Source organism: Lepus europaeus, chromosome 8 (assembly GCF_033115175.1).
Source record: "Lepus europaeus isolate LE1 chromosome 8, mLepTim1.pri, whole genome shotgun sequence".
NCBI lineage: Eukaryota > Metazoa > Chordata > Mammalia > Lagomorpha > Leporidae > Lepus > Lepus europaeus.
This window is the reverse complement of record NC_084834.1, coordinates 30,293,900-30,316,015: the sequence shown is the minus strand read 5'-3', so window position 1 is coordinate 30,316,015 and position 22,116 is coordinate 30,293,900. Positions and strand designations below refer to the sequence as shown.

At 42.0% G+C, this 22,116-nt stretch overlaps 1 protein-coding gene and 1 pseudogene across 1 annotated transcript in view; one reads left to right on the top strand and one right to left on the bottom strand.

Annotated features, from left to right (window-relative positions):
• PRMT9 (protein arginine methyltransferase 9) overlaps positions 1-21,973 on the bottom strand; it is a 38,976-nt gene extending 17,003 nt beyond the window's left edge. The window contains exons 1-8 of the mRNA XM_062199521.1: positions 21,589-21,973; positions 17,849-17,997; positions 15,189-15,425; positions 14,185-14,352; positions 13,254-13,356; positions 12,381-12,487; positions 2,928-3,120; positions 956-1,139 (exon numbers count right to left, since the gene is read on the bottom strand). Of these exons, the coding sequence (XP_062055505.1) occupies positions 956-1,139; positions 2,928-3,120; positions 12,381-12,487; positions 13,254-13,356; positions 14,185-14,352; positions 15,189-15,425; positions 17,849-17,997; positions 21,589-21,777 (1,330 nt within the window). The 5' untranslated portion in view covers positions 21,778-21,973. The remainder of the gene's footprint in view (positions 1-955; positions 1,140-2,927; positions 3,121-12,380; positions 12,488-13,253; positions 13,357-14,184; positions 14,353-15,188; positions 15,426-17,848; positions 17,998-21,588) is intronic.
• LOC133765500 (RRP15-like protein) lies at positions 5,795-7,563 on the top strand (annotated as a pseudogene).
• Positions 21,974-22,116: the final 143 nt, after the last annotated feature.

The following is a 22,116-nucleotide window of genomic DNA, read 5'->3' as shown; positions in this document are numbered from 1 at the left end:
AAACAGAAATATATGACCTCCCACTTTAAAAGTGGTAGAGTTTTCTAGATAATTCAACTGCTGTGAACCTACTAAAACCCATCAAATTGCTGTAAACAAACAAACAAAAGTTCTATTCAAAAGCATCTTTAATACAGAACTTCTTAGGGCCGGTGCTGTGGTATAGAAAGTTAAGTCTCCACCTGCAGCACCAGCATCCCATACAGGCACCAGTTTGGATCCCAGCTGCTCCTCTTCTGATCCAACCCCTTGTTGGTGAACCTGAGAGGACAGCAGAGGATGACCTGAGTGCCTGGGCCCCTGCCACTCTCATGGGAGACCCGGATGGTCTCCTGGCTTCAGCCAGGCCCAGCTCCAGCCCAGCCCTGCCCTTTGCAGCCATTTAGGGAGTATGCCAGTGGATGGAAGACTGATCAATCTGTCTCTCTCACCTTCTCTTTATCTCTGCCTTTCAAACAGATAAATAAATCTTTAAAAAAAAAATACAGAACTTCTTTGGGAAAGGTTGGGGATCCATAAACTCCCTGAAATTGGCATTATTGTGCTTATATAAGGGTGGATGTTTTTATAACCTGAACTTCCATAGATGCCATTAAATTCTCCATGGAATTCCTTCATTAAAAGCAATACATTCCTGACACTTTCCAGTAAAAAAAAGGAAAAGAATCTCTTTCATCTAGTGATAACTAGAAAAACCACAGCTAAAGAAATTATTTAATGATAGGTATCTTTGAGTGACATGTGGCAAAGCTTTAGTCTCTCTTCTTTACATATATTAACTAGTAAAAATTCCTTTTGAAAAAGAAAAAGGAAATACTGAAAGATTTAACCAACCTCATTTGACTAGAAACTTCATACCCATAATTTAGGAGTAAGGAGGACAGAGGAGAACACTGACTAGAAGTCTTAGAGAACTAAAGCAACGAATTTAAAACCTAAGTTAGACAAGTCCTACCTGCAAGGTCCTGTACAGGGTAGACAGCCTGTTCCCAACATGTTGCCTCACTGGGACTTGTGGATAGACTGTGTTCATCATCAAGCTGGAGCACAAACCAAACCACAATAGCATCTAGAATGCCTTCTTTCATAACAGGAATACAAATCTGATCAGGCTTTCTAGTTGCAAGACTTTTTAATTCCTGAGAATGAAGCAAAACCAATGAGAAAATTGTATACATTTAATATATTCATACTTCAATATCACACCACGTTCTATCTGAGAAGTTCTCAGTCCTGCTCGGCACCCTTAAGGACTCAGTATCTTGGCACACCCATAACCACCCAAGGTACATTGGACGGGATGCTACGACCTACCAGAATACTATGCAACTATATTCAGCAGGACAAGGCACAAACAAATTACTGATGTGGAAATAAGTCCATGACATACAGTTGAATGAAAAAGGCAAGTGGCAAAGCAACAGGGACTATTGGGGGCGGGGATGTATTTGTAGAAAAACAGAAAAGCAAGTCTGGGAAGATGCACTTCAAACCAGAGACCTGGGAAAGAAGGGCCAAGATTTTAAAGGGAGGAAAAACACAATGACTTTTTTCCTTTCTATTCTTCTGAATTGCTTGAAAGCATTCAGCAGGCAGCATTAATTCCAAAATCAAAACCTTAATAAGGTTTGTATGTTTGTGGGAAATAAAAATTGAACTAATAAAGGTTTAAAATAGTAAAAGCATATCTTGGGAGTAACTAGCAGCTACAATCACGCTCTTCTCCACTGAAATGTTTTATTAGATAAGGAATGCTCTTGAAGTACAGAAAGACAGCTCAGCCTCAGCAAACAATGCCCAACGCTCAAACTGGTTCCAGACTACCTCGAGAACAATCTATTAATGATTATTAGGAGAAAGCATCTATTAAACTGTCCCAGCAAATTAGTTTTACAGAGTTGACCATTTAACACGACTTTATGAAAGACCTTCAGAGAAGGATATTATATAATCTTTCTCAATTTCTTTGGGCACATTTATACTGCACATATTCTCACTACTCACCAACACAGACATACATACACTACGGTGATCAATTTGTACTGCTCTTCCCAGGACTGTCCTGGTTTTAAGTCCCCTCTGTCAGGAATTCCCCAGTCCTGGGCAAACTGAGATAGCTGGTCACCACAACACACATACAACCCAGAGTTAGCCTTATTACTCATTTCAAGGAATTCTGTCACTTTGAAATGGCAGAATGACATTAAAAAATGTCAAGGGACCTGCATTACAGTACAGTGAGTTAAGCTGCCACTGGTTCAAGTCCTGGTCGGTCTACTTCCAATCCAGCTCCCTGTTAATGTGCCTGGGAAAGCAGCAGATATCCCAATACTTAGGGCCATGCCACCCATACGGGAGACCCAGATGGAGTTCCAGGCCCCTGACTTGTAATGGGACCAGTCCCAGCCATTGAAGCTATTTGGGGAGTGAACCAGTAGATGGACAATCTCTTTCTTTGTCTCTCCCTCTCTCTGTTATTCTTTCAAATAAGCCAAATAAATCTAAAAGAAAGGAAGTAAGAGAGGGAGGGAGGGAGGGAGAGAGAAGTCAGACCTGCATTAGACTGCCTGTCCTTGCATTCACAAGTTGAATAATTTGGGAGAGATTATTTAATGTGAGGAAGTTTTCGCACTGGTATGGCACAAGGATAAGTAAAACTCTACTGCAGCATGTCCTAAGAGTTCCCTAAGAATCCATGTAAAAGTACCTGGCACAAAATGTATACCCAACAAATCTCAGAGGTTTTTTTCCTTCTGTTATTTAAATTGTGAGTAATTTCAGGAGGAAATTTCAATTACCTTTAGATTACTTTTTTACATAAAGTATGTGGTATCTCATGCAAATTTATAAGACTGTCCTAGATGTTAATTATTTTAAATAATGAATGAAATGTAATGCTTAAAAACAGAAGCTGTACTTTTATTTACCTGAAGATTATTGAAATCTACTGTCATAATTTCAAAGCAGTCTGTCAAAGGCAGATACCCTCCAGGAATTCGACTCATCTTTTCAGTTGTATAAGGTTCAACTGTTTCTTCAGTATCTGCAGAATAATATGCTGGACTCTGAAATTTCACATTTGATGGCAAATGAATACCAGCAACATCCTTCACACCCACTCTGGTGAAAGAATACATAGGAGGAAGATGGATGTTTTCAAACTCAAGTAATACCAGCTAATAGAGTCCAAAAAAAAATAATAAAAAATGAACAAAACCTCAGAAGAAAAGGTTTCTCAAACATAATTACATACACACACATATATATAACCACTTTATAAAGGAAAACAAATCACAAATAGGCCTACATTAAAGAAATTCTCAGGGCTAGCACTGTGGTACAATAGGTTAAGCCTCTGCCTGCAGCACAGGCTTCATATATGAGCACCAATTCAAGTCCCAGCTGCCCCACTTCCAATCCAGCTCTCTGCTAATGGCCTGGGAAAATAGTGGAAGATGGCCCAAGTGCTTGGGCCCCCTGCACCCATGTGGGAAACCTGGAAAAAACTACTGGCTCCTGGCTTCAGATCAGCCCAGCTTGAGCCGTTGCAGCCTTTTAGGGAGTGAACCAGCAGATGAACCTTTCTCTCTCCCTCTGTAACTCTGCCTCTCAAATAAATCTTTAAAAAAAAAAAAAATTCTCACAAAAAGACTCCCTGTGAGAAGAGAAAATATTTGTAATTACATATATTCAACAATGGACTCACATCTAAACCACATAAAAAATTCATACATAGGGCAGACATTTAATATAGTAGTTAAGATTCTGGTTAAGACACCAGTTTTGGGGTTGGTGCTGTGGTATAACAGGTAAAGCCGTCACCTGTGATGCTGGCATCCCATATGGGTGCCAGTTCAAGTCCCAGCTTCTCCATTTTTTTTTTAAAGATTTATTTTATTTATTTGAAAGTCAGAGTTACACAGAGAGAGGAGAGGCAGAGAGGCAGACAGAGAGAGAGAGAGAGAGAGAGAGAGAGAGAGATGTCTTCCATCCGTTGGTTCACTCTCCAGATGGCCGCAACGGCCAAAGCTGCACCGATCCAAAGCAAGGAGCCAGGAGCTTCTTCCAGGTCTCCTATGTGGGTGCAGGGGCCCAAGGACTTGGGCCATCTTCTACTGCTATCCCAGGCCATAGCAGAGAACTGGATCAGAAGAGGAGCAGCTGGGTCTCGAACTGGTGCCCATATGTGATGCCGGTGCTTCAGGCCAGGGCGTTAACCCACTGCGCCACAGTGCCGGACCCGGGCTTCTCTACTTCTGATCCAGCTTGCTGTTAATGTGCCAAGGAAAGCAGCAGAGGATGGCCCAAGTACTTGGGCCCCTGCACCCACGTGGGAGACCCTGAAGAAGTTCCTGGCTCCTAGCTTCTGGCTGGCCCAGTCCCAGTCTCTGCGGTCATTTGGGGAGTGAATGAGCAGATATAAGACCTCTCTGTCTCTGTCTCTCTCTAACTCTGCCTTTCAACTAAATAAAATAAATCTTAAAAGAAAAAAAAAAAAAAAAAAAACCCCACTTAAGACAACCACATCCCTTTTCTGAGTCCCTGGGTTCCAATCCCTGCTGCATTCCTAATTTTAGGTACCTGCTAACGTGCACCTGGGATGGCAGCAGGTGATGGCTCAATTACTTGGGTTCCTGCCACCCATGTGGATTGAATTCCCAGCTCCTGGCGTTAGGCTGGTGTAGACCTGGCCATTGTGGGCATTTTGAAAGTGAACCCACAGATGGGAGTGGTCTCTTTCTCTCTGCCTCTCAAATTAAAAAGAAAAATTCTACAATTAATAAAAGACAATGAATGAAACTCTGCCATTTGTAGCAAAATGGAGAAAACTAGAGGACATGCTGAGTGAAATCAGCCAGACGCAGAAAGACAAATCCTTTATGTTCTTACTTGTATGTGGAAGCTTAAAAAGTTGACTTCAATGAAGAAAGCAGAGCAGTGATTATTATAGGCTGAGGAGGAAGGGGGCAAAGAGGGAAGTTGAATAATGAGCATCAAAACACAGGTAGACAGGAAGAATAAGTTCTAGTGTTCTATAGCACAGTAGAGTTACTATATTTTACAACCTATTAATTATCACAGAAGAGTTCAAAGACCCCAAAGACAAAGAAATGTTAAAACAGAAAAGATAACCACTTTGGTTTAATAATCACACATTATACACACGTATCAAATGATCACACTGTGTCCCATAAATAAAATTATGTCCAAAAAAATGAAAAGTAAAAACAAAAATGGACAATAAGACTTAAGACACTTCACAAAAGATACAAAAAGCATCTGAAAACTTGCTCAACTCAATTCCAGTAAACTTCAACCAGGGGAATGTAGTTAAAACCACAATGGAGAGATACTTCTGATGAGAGAAAAATAGCCATGGCCATTCAGAGTTCACGTGTGAGTATGGGAGGAAGAAAAGCAAAAAACTTCGCTAAAGAATGTGAAAATGGGCCGGCGCCGCGGCTCACTAGGCTAATCCTCCGCCTTGCGGCGCCGGCACACCGGGTTCTAGTCCCGGTCGGGGCACCGATCCTGTCCCGGTTGCCCCTCTTCCAGGCCAGCTCTCTGCTGTGGCCAGGGAGTGCAGTGGAGGATGGCCCAAGTGTTTGGGCTCTGCACCCCATGGGAGACCAGGAGAAGCACCTGGCTCCTGCCATTGGAACAGCGCGGTGTGCCGGCCGCAGCGCGCTACCGCGGCGGCCATTGGAGGGTGAACCAACGGCAAAAGGAGGACCTTTCTCTCTGTCTCTCTCTCACTGTCCACTTTGCCTGTCAAAAATAAAAAAAAAAAAAAAAGAATGTGAAAATGATAGTACAAGTCAAAGCATCGGAGCTGGAAGAGGAGGTGAGAGATGCTTCCAATAGTGGAGGATCTGTAGGATGCTGTGGATCAGAAAAAGGATCAGCAATAGACGTTGACAATAAGCATGATGTTGAACCCTGTGACAAAGAAAATAAAAATGCTACAGAATCATCTGCTGGGACTAATATGGGCTGGGCAGATGCCACGGCTAAAATCTTTAACAAGAAAACTCCTAAAAGTAAACCCACTTAACTGGCGCCGTGGCTCAATAGGGTAATCCTCCGCCTTGCAGCGCCGGCACACCAGGTTCTAGTCCCAGTCGGGGCACCGATCCTGTCCCGGTTGCCCCTCTTCCAGGCCAGCTCTCTGCTGTGGCCCGGGAGTGCAGTGGAGGATGGCCCAAGTGCTTGGGCCCTGCACCCGCATGGGAGACCAGGAGAAGGACCTGGCTCCTGCCTTCGGATCAGCGCAGTGCGCTAGCCGCAGCGGCCATTGTGGGGTGAACCAATGGCAAAAAGGAAGACCTTTCTCTTTGTCTCTCTCACTGTCCACTCCGCCTGTCAAAAAAAAAAAAAGTAAACCCACTGAGGGCAGTGCTTTTTTTTTTTTTTTTTTTTTTTTTGACAGGCAGAGTGGACAGTGAGAGAAAGGTCTTCTTTTGCTGTTGGTTCACCCTCCAATGGCCGCCGCGGCCGGCACACTGCGGCCAGCACACCGACGCTGATCTGAAGGCAGGAGCCAGGTGCTTATCCTTGTCTCCATGCGGGTGCAGGGCCCAAGCACTTGGGCCATCCTCCACTGCACTCCTGGGCCATAGCAGAGAGCTGGCCTGGAAGAGAGGCAACCGGGACAGAATCCGGTGCCCCAACCGGGACTAGAACCCGCTGTGCCGGCGCCGCAGGAAGAGGATTAGCCTATTGAGCCACAGCACCAGCCAAGAGCAGTGCTTTCTTAAAGCACCAGCCTGCAGTGCCATCATCCCATAAGAGCGTTAATTCGAATCCCAGCTGCTTCTCTTCCAATCCAGCTCTTCCTCTATGGCCTGGGGAAGCAATAAAGAAGGCCCAAGTCCTTGGGCCCCTACACCCAGATGGGAGACCCAGAAGAGGCTCCTGGCTCTGGATCAGCTCAGCTCTGGCTGTTGTGGTCATTTGGGAAGTGAACAAGCGAATAGAAGACCTCTCTCTCCCTCTCTCTCCACTTCTTTCAAATAAAAAAAAAAAAAGTAAACCCACCATTCTAGTGAAAAATAAAGAACTGGAAAAAGAAAATGAAAAGTTAAAGCAAGAAAGACTTGAGGGAAGAAAACAGCTTGATATGAAGCAGGAATGGGAAATGATGTGCAGAGTAAAGCCACACGTTGTCAAAGACAAAGAAGCAAAGTGAAATCTTCAGAGAACTCCAACGAGGGGTATGGTGCCATTATTTAATGCTATTCAAAAACATCAAAAGAATGCTGATGAAAAGGTTCAAGAAGCTGGGGGCTCTATTAAAAGTGTGCTAAGTTGATATCAACTGTTTCTAAGAAAGATTTCATCAGTGTTCTGAAAGGAATGGATGAAGTACAAATGAGAAAAGTTCAAATGGAAAGATCTCAAAAGCCAAACAGACAAGTAAAATGGGAAGAAGGCCCAGGGTGGATGACCCAACGTGATGATTTCATGATGGAAGCATCTATGAAAGACTGGGACAAGGAAAGTGATGGGCCAGATAACAGCAGACCAGAATCTGCAAGTGACTCTGACATGTAAAACAACAGAGGCAACATAGTTTGTAGTCAGTTGATTTTTCCTACAAAAACACTCCATCCTGGCAGTTGTGGAATTATAATGATACCATCTGTAAGAAAGCCAAAAGACTTACTAGCTTTGATGCTCCCCCTTCACATGTAAACTTTGCTAAAAATGTATTGTAAAATTGCACAATTTTAGGCACTGTTTCTCAAAACATTTGCAACAAAAAAATACATCCATTTGATCAGCAAGATCCACGTTGTGCCAGTATGGTCAGATGTTTACAGAATGATCATGTCTGTGCTGGGCTGTTTCAGTGTCACCAGTGTTTCTAAACATGCAAAGTAAGTAAGTAAAATGAATTCTTTGAAGTTCATACTTGTCTTCCTTCCAATTTAGAGTTATTTGTAGCTTTTTGGAGTGATGGATATTTTTTGCTTGTTTTTGTAAGTTATTAAGAAAACCTATGCATAATATTAATATTTTGATTTTTGTGTGACAAATTTTAGGTAATCTGATAAATATTTTAAAAATACTAGATCTCTACTTTTGTATTATTTCCTTTTATATACTAAATAATATAAATAAGTACTTACATTTATTTTCTAGAGTTTTTTCATGAAAAATTTAATGAGATGGAAATTGTCATGTGTATCTTACGTAAGAGACATGCTTTCTTAGGAAACATATTTGACATATTTTAATCTCTCTCATTTTGTCTCCCAAAACATTTGATTTTGCTTAAATTCTTTTCTATGAACAACCCAAGCTGTGAAATGATGGAGTTGGGTAACAGGTAATTTTACAACAGAATATTTCATCTGATTTGAGACTTCATTCCATATTGTTTCCTTAAAAGTTATTAAATTGGGTAAATTTAGTATCTAGCTGTTAAAGAGAGAAAAGTAAGGCTATTTAATACTATTTGAAAATTCCTGTGACACTCAGCCCCAGATCACAAGTTTGTAAGGGAATTATTTATTAATGTGATCTGTTCCTCTTAGAAAAGGATCTGTCCCTTTCTCCATCATTCCCATAATGAAAATAGTTCCCTCCTATCACCCAGTTGTATGTACTTGCATCTATTATATATTGAAGGGATAATCTTATCCCAAAACAATGTGCTAAACCACAGATATTTATATTTTAAACCCATTTGAGTGTTACCAGCATTATATGACTAACATCAAATTAGTCAACGACCTGGTATTTATTATCTTAAAGGAAGGAAGACACCCAGAATATCAAGTGGTTAAAACAACAAAGATCATGTGGCCAGCGCTGTGGCACACTAGGTTAATCCTCTGCCTGAGGAGTCAGCATCCCATATGGGTGCCGCTTCTAGTCCCAGTTGCTCCTCTTCCAGTCCAGCTCTCTGCTGTGGCCAGGAAAGCAGTGGAGGATGGCCCAAGTGCTTGGGCCCCTGCACCCGCATGGGAGACCAGGCGGAGGCACCTGGCTCCTAGCTTCAGACTGGCGTAGCTCCAGCCATTGCGGCCATTTAGGGAGCCAGTTAGGGGGTGAACCATCGGATTGAAGACCTTGCTCTGTCTCTCTCTCTCACTGTCTGTAACTCTGCTTGTCAAATTAATTAATTATTTAAAAAAATAAAAGGTCAAAAGGCATTTTTTACTGTCCTAACTTATGAACCTTATTAAATTACAGAACTTCCACTTTGTCACCTTAATATAAATATGAACAAATATACCTCAGTGTTAATACAGAAGTGCTCAATATCCTGATAATAGATAATATTTCAGTGTAACCTGGCTCACAGATAATTTTGGGAAAAAATGTATAACACCTAAACACTTGTTTTTCCACAGAACTAAATATTAAACTTCATTTTTTGTTAAGTCATCACACAAAAAGTCCACAAAAATTTTCTTAAATAGTGCTTTTAGATGATACAAATGGGTATCACTTATATTAGAAGGCTATGAAACACATATAAATTACATGAAATAACTTTTGTCATATAGATATCTTCTATATATTAGTATGTCTGCATCTTGGATATAAAAATGTGTTAAATATGAATCTAAGAGCAAGCATGTTATCATCTGAGAAACTGTACCATTACATGATTTTTTTTTTTTTTAAAGATTTATTTATCTGAAAGTCAGAGTTACACAGAGAGGTAGAGGCAGAGAAAGAGAGAGAGGTCTTCTATCTGCTGGTTCACTCCCCAGTCGGCCCTGATGACCGGAGCTGCACCAATCTGAAGCCAGGAGCCAGGAGCTTCCTCCAGGTCTTCCCATGCGGGTACAGAGGCCCAAGGACTTGGGCCATCTTCCACTGCTTTCCCAGGCCATTACAGAGAGCTGGATTGGAAGTGCAGCAGCCGGGTCTCAAACTGGCGCGCATATGGGATGCCGGCACTGTAGTCAAGGGCTTTACCCGCTACACCACAGCACCGGCTCCCTACATGAATGTTTTAAATAGTCTTGATTCTGTCCCCTTTACCCTAAATACTTCATCTGCAACATTAAAATTCTTTGATATCAGTGAAATTTAAAAAAAAAAAAAAGAACCACATTGTACGCTACACCACAATGGGGAAAATACCAAATGTTGGCAAAGATAAGTCAGATACACTATTGGTGGAAGTATAAAACTAGTAAGATCACATTGGAAGACTGCTTAGTAACACCTACTCAAGCTCAACATCTATTCCACATTTACTTTTAATAAAGGGATCACACAGTGTGTTGCATTTCCACTTCTGTGAACACAGTAAACATAAATTCATATACAGTATCACCAGAAGTGAATTTCACAATGTTTATAGTTGCACTATTTCCAATAGTTTAAAAAAAAAAAAAAAGACACAAACCTAAATGTCCATCAGCATAAAATGGATAAAATGGATAAACGCACTGTGGTAAATTTACTCAGTGGAACACTATTCAGCACTAAGTATGAAGAAAGCTGGGACCAGCACTGTGGCATTGCAGGTAGAACCGCCGCCTACAGTGCCAGCATCTCATATGGGTGCTGGTTCAAGTCCCAGCTACTCCACTTCCAACCCAGCTCTCTGCTATGGCCTGGGAAAGCAGAAGATGGCCCACATCTTTGGGCCCTTGTACCCACGTGGGAGACCCAGAAGAAGCTCCTGGATCCTGGCTTTGAATCAGCCCAGCTCCAGCCGTTGTGGCTATTTGGGGAGTGAACCACTGGATGAAAGACCTCTCTCTGACTTTACCTCTCTCTCTGTAACTCTTTCAAATAAAAATAAATCTTAGAAAAAAAAAAAGAAACAAGAAATGTGATAGCTTCAAGTTATTATAAATGAGTATGAACTTATTGTCAAAGTCCATTTTCATAGTACTCCTTGTTCCCATTTCTTCACCATTAAAATTAACTTGATATCTATCTTTCCATACCTTTTTCTTTGTATTTATGTGTGTAATAGATACAAATATTGCTCAAATGGATATGGATATAGATATTAAAAATCTGCCGTTAACTTTTTAGTTTTAAAAATGGAGGTGGGGGATGGGGAAGGGATTACAGCATAGTAGTAAACCTGCTGCCTGTGATGCTGTTATCCTATATGGACACCAGTTCATGTCTCAGTTGCTCCACTTCTGATCCAGCTCCCTGGAATGGCCTGGGAAAAGCTGCAGAAGATGGCCCATGTGCTTGGGACCCTGCCAACCACATGGGAGACCCAAATGAAGCTCACGGATCCCGGCTTTGGCCTTGCTCAGCCCTAGCTACTGGAGTCATCTGGGGTGTGAACCAGTAGGTGGAAGACCTCTCTCCTTCTCTCTAACTCTGACTTTCAAATTTTTTTTTCTAATGAAGGTGGGTGTTTGGCACAGCAGTTATGATGTCACTTGAGATACCCACATGCCATATTGGAGCCTGGGTTCAAGTCCAAATTCAATTTCTGATCCAACTTCCTGCTAATGCACATGCTGGGAGGCAGCAGGTGATGGCTTTGTACTTTAATCCCTGCTACCAAGGTGGAAAACCATCATAAACTTCAAGCTCCTGGCTTTGGCATGACCCAATTCCAGCTATTACACACATTTGGTGAGATCAACTGATATCACCCCCCCCTCTCTCTCTGCCTTTCAAATAAATTAACAAATTAATTTTGAAAATGATTTCAAATATAGAGACAAGTTTCCAGGAAATTATAATTTCCACAAACTTTAACCAGATTCACCAAATTTTTTTAATGTTTTGTCTTCTCTCTCTCACATACACACGCAAGAATACTTCAAAAAGTTCATGGAAAATGGAATTAAAAGATAATATTATTTTGGTGGAAAAAATTTTTAAGCCCATGTACACATAGATGAGAAAGTTAATGGAAAATGTAAACTATGAAAACAAGATATGCATGGGTTTCAAAAATACACCAAAATAAATTTATCTTTTAATTTCATTTTCTATGAACTTTTTGAAATCATATCATATACACATATCATAATTTTTTAAAAAGATTTATTTCAAATAGTTAGAGAGAGGGAGAGACACAAAGAGAGATCTTTCATCTGGTTCACTCCCAGATGGCCACAACAGCCAGTGCTGGGTCAGTCCAAAACTACGAGCCAAGAGCTTCTTCCAGGTCTTACACATGGATAGCAGGGCCCACACCACCTGGGCCATCTTGTGCTAAGCAGCCAGGACATGAACAACTGCCCACAGGGGAGGCCAGCATTGCAGGCAGTACCTTAACCTACTACACCACGAAACCGGCCCCATAAATACTATAAATTGAAAGGTCAGAAAACTACAAGTCCTTACCTAAATAAATATTCACTAAGTAACCTTTAAAGTACAGTATTTTCCTTATACTGTTTTTTAATATTTACTATTTATGTACTTACCTATGATGTCTTCTTATCTCTGCACACTCTACTGCTATCCCAAATATTACAGCACTTGCTGGTATAACTTTCCCATACTTTTCGCAATTACCATTTTCACCTTTGATCTAAAAAAATAATAATCAAAATGTTATTACTTTTATACAAATATGTGTATAGAATGACAAACAATGAAAATAAGAAAGGACTTTAAAATAAGGCAGGATCTTTTTCTTTAACAAGTAGTGTCCCTGCTTTGTATATATATTCTCATATTTGTAATTTTTTTTTTTACTTTATAATATAAATACTAAGGAAGGAAGAACAGAAAGGAAGAAGAAAGGAAGGAGAACAGGGAGGGAAAGAAGCTAGTTTGCACAACAAAAGCCTTTGGGGTATGACTAAGAAACTAAAATCATAATTACCTACATGAAAATAAATGGCTGTTCTTTTCAAATACTAACTAGCTTTTTGAATCCAAATCATTTTCTGTAAACATGTTAAAATCCTTTTATTCACAATGGCTATTATATATATCAAATCTATGATTTGTGGGCTACAGTAGAAATATCAGTGAAAAAATATAACTTGGCAATGATAAGTGAGTCCCGTCCAGTTAGTAGCCTGGGTACCACAGGTGCTGTAAAACCCTAACAAGCCAGTCAGCACTACCTTTTTGACAATCTGCCAAAACTGCAAGCAAGAAGGCTGTGAAATGAGACAAGTGCTGCCTCTTCTCACTGCTACTCAACAACTGCAGGCAGTCCCTCCACAAAGAAACCCCAATTTTTGCTTAAATACCTCATTTGGACACACAAGTTTATATATAACACATGTTATATATGTATAAAATAAATTCTCAATCAAATTTAAGTTTTCATACTGCTACCTTACCTTTGGTTGCAAAAGTAAATGCTCCCATGCATGAATCAAACTCTCCACAATTCCTTCTCCAAATAAACCTGCATCGACAGTTTCTGTTACAACTAGGGACACTCTATAGAATGATTTTTTAAAGATATATGTAAGTAAAGTGTTATGCTATTACACACAGATATCAAAGCTGAGAGAAGAAAGGAAGAGTATTTTATAAAAATAGCTCATATACAAAATTTTCTAATATACTCCATTTTGAATCTCTACCCCTAAATCTTTAGAATTTGACTAAAACTTTCCTCACACCCCTTTGTTCTCTACTGGCTCCTTCTCTTTGGTTTGAGGGTTGGAGGAACGGCCTTCACTTGGCACTACTGCCTCCTCGTGCTTATAAACATAAATCCTTAATGGTAGTTCTTACCATTACCATTCCCAATCTCCTTTCCTGAAGCCATGTAAGTGCACTTCTAACACTCTATAAACATATTCTGTCATCAATGATTCCCTACTTATCAAAAGTAACTCTCTTTCTCAGTTCTCATTTTTCTTGATCTACAAATAACATTTAATGAAGGTTAGGATCTTCCTTCTCAAAAATCCAGTGACCCTCACCCAGGACCCGAGCTTGTCTCTTACACACTGACTGTGCCTACCTTGTCTCTTCTCTTGCTTATCTATTACTTCACTACTACTTAGCTGTGAATACACAAAGGTGCCTAGTCCACACAGCTCTACTCTTTGTACATTCTTTCTTTTAGACAAGTTTAATTCAAAGACAAAATAATTTCTACTTTCCTTGAATTCCTTTTGTGATTACTAGCAATCTTATTTATGTAATTAGAAGATAGTTTCATAAGTATTTCTTGTTATCTACAGTAGAAATGTACTTTATAATTCACTGTTTTACCTTTTAAAAATTAAACATTAAAATTAGTTTACATTGTAATACCTTTCAGGAATGTGTTTTGGAATCTCTATGTCAAGTGACTTCATATGTAACAGTTTGATCCCTGCATCCATCTTGTTTGCTGCTACTACATCACAGGCAAGTTCATACATGGTCTTGGATAACTCACAGGCATACACAGAGTGTGCTCCAGCCTTTTTAGCAAACATGCTACAAGGAGGAAAAAAGTCGTACATCAAGAAAAAATAATCTACTGTATATTTTCATTTTAATTGTCTTTAACACAACCATTACTTGTTCTATATTTAAAAAAATACACTTGTATAGAAATAAATCATACAATAAATCATGACATCCACTGCATTAAGACAACACAATTGGGAGCAGGTATTTTGCTCACTGGTTAAGATGCCTAGGTTTGATTCCCAGTTCAAGTCCTTGACTCCAGCCTCCTGCCAATGCAAACCCTAAGAGGTAGGTGTGATGTGATAGCTCAGGTAATTGGGTTCCTGCCACCCACTGGAAAGTCTGGATTGTGCTCCTGGCTCCTAGCTGGTTTCCCAGCTTCAGCCTCAGTAACTGTGAGCATCCGGGACTCAGATAACTGAAAAAGCACAGAGGAGCTCTCTCTCTTTATCTATGTGTGCATATGTATTTAAGTGCATGAGGTGTGTATGTGTGTAACTCTCAAATAAATAAAAATTTTTAAAAGAGCAAATCAAGAACAAAAAGAAAAAAAGACATAATTGGCATGAAGGACACTAAAACAGATTTAACCTGGATGAGACTCACCAGAATGTTAATTAAAAAAATTCTTAAAATTCATTATTTAAAACTTCAATAATAATCCAAAGTTTTTCTTAGTATTTCTACATCCTGACAAGTAAAAAATATAATGAAAAATGAAATAATTGCATGAATAACCCTAACAAGATTATAAGATTTCTAAATTCCAGTATTTAAATTTCTATATCTGGCAAAATCTTTAATTCACATTATCATACATATGTATGCATATATATAATTAAAACACAAATACAACAAACCTTAGTATTCCAGTTCCTGCTCCAATGTCCAAAACACTTTTGGACCCTGAAGTAACAGCCTTCTGGATTGCTGCGTTATACACCATATTCCTCTTGGTGTCGTTAAGCATGATAAAATGCCAGCGTTCCACCAACCAGTTTGCAACACGATAAAAATTTTCCTTGGCATCATTGAAATCAGGGTTGAGCTTCACTGCTTTATGAAAATACCCAGCTGCTTCATCTCTAAAGCCCATCCTAGAGTAAAAAATGACAAAGACAAAAGGTATTTGACCACATGCTACCAATTACAGTGCCTCTGTTCATGCTACTTACCTGGCCTACTTACCAGACCCAAATCCTGCCCAGCCCAAGTACTCTCTCCTTCAGGAAACTTCTGTGAGGACTGCAATCCTGACGACTTCTTTCTTTTCTGAATCCCTACTACATTTATGTATCTCAGGTCATTAACAAGTATAATAACCTAAGTCTGATATAAATTATATTGACGTAAAGTAGAGATCCTCCAATAAAGCAAGAACATCAGGGCCAGCACCATGGCGTAGCTGCTAAAGCCACCGCCTACAGTGCCAGCATCCCATATGGACACAACTTTAAGTCCCCACTGCTCCAATTTCAATCCAGTTCCCTGCTAATGGCTTGGGAAAGCAGCAGAGCATGGGACAAGTCCTTGGGCCCTTGCACCCACAGAAGCATCTCTGGGCTCCTGGCTTTGAATCAGCCCAGCTCCAGGAACTGCAGCCATCTGGTGAGTAAACAAGCGGATTCAGAACCTCTCTCTCTCTACTTCTGCCTCTCCCTCTGCCTCTCTGTAACTCTTGCCTTTCATATAAATAAATAAACCTTAAAAAAAAAAAAAAAAAAGCCATGCGGCAGGCACCGTGGCTCACTTGGTTAATCTTCTGCCTGCGGTGCTGGTATCCCATATGGGCGCCGGTTCTAGCCCCGGTTGCTCCTCTTCCAGTCCAGCTCTCTGCTGTGGCCCGGGAAGGCAGTGGAGGATGGCCCAAGTGCTTGGGCTCTGCACCCATATGGGAGACCAGGAGGAAGCACCTGGCTGCTGGCTTCAGATTGGCGCAGCACGTTAGGGTTAGGGTTAGGGTTAGGACATTTGGGGGGTGAACCAACGGAAGGAAGCACTGAGCTGTAATGAGCATCCCAGGGTGGCAACATTTCACATGTGTTACCATGACTCTTTGCTGGGAGGAGTATACCCTGTGTAATTTCATTGAAAGAAGACCTTGTGAGTCTTCTGCCTGGTTTCCTTCAGACTTTGCACTTTTTCTTTTTGCTTCATTTCCTTTCATTGCAATAAATCAGAGCTTTAATTAACTATCTGCTGAGTCCTGTGAGCCTTCTTAGCAAATGAGCAGAACCGAGAGTGGTCTTGGGGGGCCGGAGTGGTGGCACAGAGGGTAAAGTTGCCATCTGTAATGCCAGCATCCCAAATGGGCTCCAGTTCAAGTCGCAGCTCTCTACTTCCAATCCAGTTCCCTGCCAATGTGCCTGGGAAAACAGTGGAAGATGGCTCAAGTCCTTGGACCCTTGTCACCCACACAAGAGACCCAAAAGAAGCTCTTGGTTCCTGGTATCAGGTGGGTCCAGCTCTGGCTGTTGCAGCTATTTGGGGAATGAACCAGCAGAAGGAAGATTTCTCTGTCTTTCCCTCCCTCTTTAATTCTGCCTTTCAAATAAATAAATAAATCTTTAGAAGAGAGAGACAGAGACAGACATGTCTTGGAAACCCCCAACACAATCATTTTCCCCTTACTGCCGAATTAACTCTTTTTTAATTTGCTCTATGACAAAAATATCTGGCCCTTTAATATTTTTCCACCAGTTAACACAAGGGTAGGTTTTGTCATTAAAAAGTGCTGGAAAGCCATGGCAGGAGGAAGGATCTCACTTCCTAGTGGCAGTGTGCCCGTACTTCCCCAGCCCCAGGCTTCCTGAAGTACAAGGCAATCAGTAGTATCCAATGGTCAGAAGCTCCCCCTAGAACCACTGGCTTACTGAATAATTTTATAATGCAATACTTCTTTTTTTAAATATATACATATTTTTTTTTTATTTGACACGTAAAGTTACAGACAGTGAGAGAGACAGCAACAGAGAAAAAGGTCTTCCTTCCACTGGTTCACTCCCCAGTCGCTACAGCCAGTGCTGCGCCGATCCAAAGCCAGGAGCCAGGTGCTTCTTCCTGTTCTATAATGGAGTACTTCTTTTGAGATGCCTTCCCATGAGGCTTTCTCTAGCAACATAAAAAGCAAATTCAACCAAGTTTCAGAGAAAAGTTTTACAAGCTCCTAATAAGGCACCACAGTAAATTCTCTGCCATCCTATGAACCATACCCCCAGGAAGGCTTCAATCTCAGTCCAGTTGGGGGGAACTCTTCCCTGGGTAGTCTAACTCGGCTCCAAGGACAGTGGCTATCATGAATCATATTAGATAATATAAAAACTGCTGATTAATACATATCTGTTATTCCCACATTCTTCTGATTTCTTATTTCTTACTCACCAATCCCTTATTACTCTGATCCTGTTATAACTAACAGTTCTTTGTAAAAACTTTTCCTGCCCAAATTACTATATAATTTATTCTTAAATCCAGAATGATACAGAATAATTCTCAACAAGTAATACTGAAATCTACAAACCTGAAGAGATGCTCCCCCATACTATTGCAAATCACTTCATCATCAGGAAAAAGTTCCAAGGCCTGCTCATAGCAACCAAGTAAGTCTTGTATTCGACTGAGAGCATGAAGCTCTTCGGCCCATCTGAAGAGTGTGTACTGAAAAGTTTCCTTTACAAACAAGAAAAGAAATTAGTCAGTCAATTAACATAAAAGATCAAAGAACATACAATGTTAGTTGAAGATCCCAGAGAAAGGAACTTAACTATTACTGAACAATCACTTAAAAATCACTCAGTTTTAGGTTGCTGTTTGCTGATTAAACATAAATGCAGAAATGAATTTTTAACATACATGTGAATAATGTCAGAATTAGACAGTTTAGCCACCTTGTAAATTCCTTCCCTTCTCATCTCCATATCGCATCACTCTCTGGATTCTCTGCCTACCTCGTTTTTTGTGCACTCCTATATTTTAGTAGTATGTCTTTGGCCCTCTTTACCTCTCATCCATCACCAATGCATTAACTATCACCAATGAGTTCATGGATGCTACATTTACATCTCTAATCAGGACAGTATCCTCTAAACCTCAGTCACCTCAACCAGCCATACCAAATATAGTTCAATGCAAATATTTCCTGAACAATCAATGTGCGAAGAACTGGGGCTATCATATAATGAGGAACAACACAAATCATGTTCTTATCCTCATAGAGATCCTGTAGTGAGAAATTTAACAAACAACTGAAAAATTCAGAATGTTTGGGGCTGGCGCTGTGGTGCAGCGGGTTAAAGCCCCGTACTGCAGCGCCAGCATCCTATATGGGCACCAGTTCAAGTCCTGGCTACTCTACTTCCGATTCAGCTCTCTGCTATGGCCTGGGAAGGCAGTGGAAGATGGCCCAAGTCTTTGGGCCCCTGCACCCACATGGGAGACCCAGAAGCAGCTCCTGGCTCCTTGCTTCAGATCGGCGAAGCTTCGGCTGCTGTGGCCATTTGGGAAGTGAACCAGCAGATTAAAGACCTCTCTCTCTCTCTCGCTCTCGCTCTGGCTCTAACTCTCTGTGTAACTCAGTCTTTCAAATAAATAAATCTTTAAAAAAATTCACAATGTTCTAAAGTGAACTATCATACTCTTCTTACACAGGATATAAGGTTGAGATACCACTCAGCCTCAAAGCACAAAGTCACCTTTTAATGCTACTCTAACTCCACATTCAATGTTTCAAATCCAGCAAACCCTCTTAAATCTTAATGAGGTCAGCGGTGTCACATAGTAGGTAAAGGTACCACCTGAGATGCGAGCATCTCATGTTGGTGCTGGTTTATGTCCTGGCTACTCCACCTCTGATCCAGCCCCCTGCTAATGGTGTAGCAAAACAGAAGATTGCTCAAATGCTTGGGCCGCCACCCACACAGGAGACCCAGGTGGAGTTTCTGACTCCTCACTTCAGCCTGGTCCAGCCCTGGTCATTGCAGGGCTGAGAACCAGTGGATACAGGATATCTCTTTCTCCCTCTCTTTCACATAAAAATAAATAAATCTTAAAAAAAATTTATAAAACTGCTGCCTCTTCTCCATCCCCATTGTTAACAACCTAATCTGGCCTTTGTAATCACTTGCTGAACTACAGTAGCCTCCTCACTGTCACCCCAGCTCCAATCTCATCTCCCTCCAGGTATTCTCCATCCTGCAAGATTGTGGAAAATGGGATTACTTTAGACAATCCAACTTCACCATGCAAATATTTTAAGTCATCTTAACCCCTGCAACTGAATCACTGGAAAGTCTACTAGAGTGACAAGAATAAGGAAGGAGGTTCTAAGGTGGAGAGAAAAACAAGAGATTACATGAAATGGATCATGGGCTCTACAGGTAAGTAGCTTGGTGTGACTGGAGTGTGGGGGTGGGGAACAGAAGGAGTAGCAGGAAATGAGACTTCTGCAAAGAAACACACTTTGTTCAGCAGAAAACAGAGGTTATTGAACTCTGTCAATCATGACAGTATGAATTTTAAATGTCTTTAAATAAAAGTTTTATTTATTAATTTATTTATTTGAAAGGCAGAGTGATTGGTAGCATAGGGGCTGGAGGTGAGAAACAGTGAGTAATCTTCCATCTGCTGTTGCACTCTCGAATGCCTGCAACAGCAGGGACTGGGCTACTAGGCTGAAGCCAGGAGACTGGAATTCCACCCAGGTGTCCCACAAGGGTGACAAAAACTCAAGTACTTCAGCCATCATTTGCTACCTCCCAGGCACATTAGCAGGAAGCTGGATCAGAACCAGAGGAGCGGAGGGCTCAATCCCAGGTACTCTGAAATGGGATGTGAGCATTCCCAGCAGTGTCTTAAACCGTTACACAACACCAGCCCCTAGCTGAACTTCTATATACTATTCACGAGAAAGGCAGAGTGACAGAGATACAGACAGACACACAGACAGAATGAGAGATCTTCATTCCATTGGTTCACTCCCCAAATGGGCACAATAGCCAGGGCAGAGTCAAGCTGAAGCCAGGAGCCTTGAACTCCATCTGAGTCTCCCATGTGGGTGGCAGCGGCCCAAATATCTGGGCCATTCTGCTGCCTTCCCAGGCACCATTAGCAGGGAGTTGGATTGGAAACAGAGCAGCCAGAATTCAAGCCCACTGCATTATGGGATGTTGGCATCACAGGCGGCAGCTGCGCCACAATGCTAGCCCCTAAATGAGCTTTTGATACACACTAAACATATCATCAAGAGAGGTACTGTCCCTGATTATAACCCCCCCATGCCACAATGCCAGTGTCCCAAAATAGACTTTTAAATCCATTTTTCTTTTTGAAGGATCCTCATAACACTACCTACATACAGGAGCAATCATCAACATATCATCTCCACCTGGAGTAGGACAGCTGGTTACAAAACTTACACTAAATTTATAGGAACTACAAACAGTCAGAGCTGCCTACATCTAGTGTGAGTAGAAGTCAAGGACACTGCTAAACATCCAAGACAAAGAGGTAACCCATGCAAAACTGCAACAGTGCAGCCATGGAGAAACACTGGGTTAAATAAAGCAACTGTAAGTGGCGGTGAAAAGCTGAAAGTGAACCTAAATCATTTTTCGAAATTCAGGTTCCAGAATCCCTTGGGAAGGAAAAAAAAAAAGTACACTCCTGTTACGGAATAGCTGTCAAAAATCACCCAATCATTGAAGCTTAATGAACGCATCAACAAGTGACGGTGAGTTTAGACGAGTAACAAAATTTACCCAACTACAGAGACCCACACCATCCTTTCTACACACAGCAGACACACATGCAAAGGCTCTTACGGGGGACAAAGGGCATGCTCAAATTCGATTTGGGGCAGAGGGGGGAATCAGCCAAGGCCTTACTGGCAATTCGAGGGCCTTTGGAAGTGCAATTGGACGTCTGCCGTGAAAAGCTGGCTGCGTTGAGGCAGACTGCAGGAGAGAGCCTAGTAATGAGCCTACTGCCACACTGGCGGCGGATGACTGAGGCTTGACAGGGTGGTAGAGCGAAGCAGGAAGATGACAGACACCAAGAGAAAGCGGAGCCCACAGGAGCTTCTGAGAGCTTTCCCCGTGCGTGCACAAACGGCAGAAGGCAAAAGCGAACACTAAATATGAACAGCACCCACCTGCGACGGACCCAACCCTCTTCCACGCGCGTACACGCGCACACACACACACACACAGGTGTTTCTTTTTAATGGAACTTCCGGCAACAGTTTAGATGAAGACGGGCCCTTACCTTCACGTCCTCTTTCAGCTCCGGCGCCAGGCTGAGCACGAGGAGGTAATGGGCATAGGCGGTGCCGAAGTCCTGGGCGCCCAGACAGTGCTCAGCGCTCTGCAGAGACCGCGACACGAGCTCGTCCCGGCCGGCTGCCCCGGTGCCACCCCGGGCGCCCCGGCGGGGCCTGGGCCGCGAGTTCGGCATGACACAGTCACTAATCACAAGAGTGACGCGTTCGTAAACGGAACGAAAACGCTCTCTCTTTGGTATCCTCCCCGGTGACTCAGCAGAGCTCGAGAACCCGTTCAGAGAAGTTATCCCTCGGCCGCAGGTGAGCGCGCCTACTTCGGTCAGCCGGAATCTCCGCCCTTTTCCTGCCTAGCGAGCGCCGCAGCCCGAGACGCACACTGCGCAACTGCAAACTGCGGCTGACGGCGCATGCGCTGCAAACGTCAGCGCGCCCGGCGTGGGCGCGTCGACGCACGTGCCCTCCCCAGGAGGAAAGGCGCGGGATTGCGCCTGCGCGTAGGCTTGCGCGCGCTA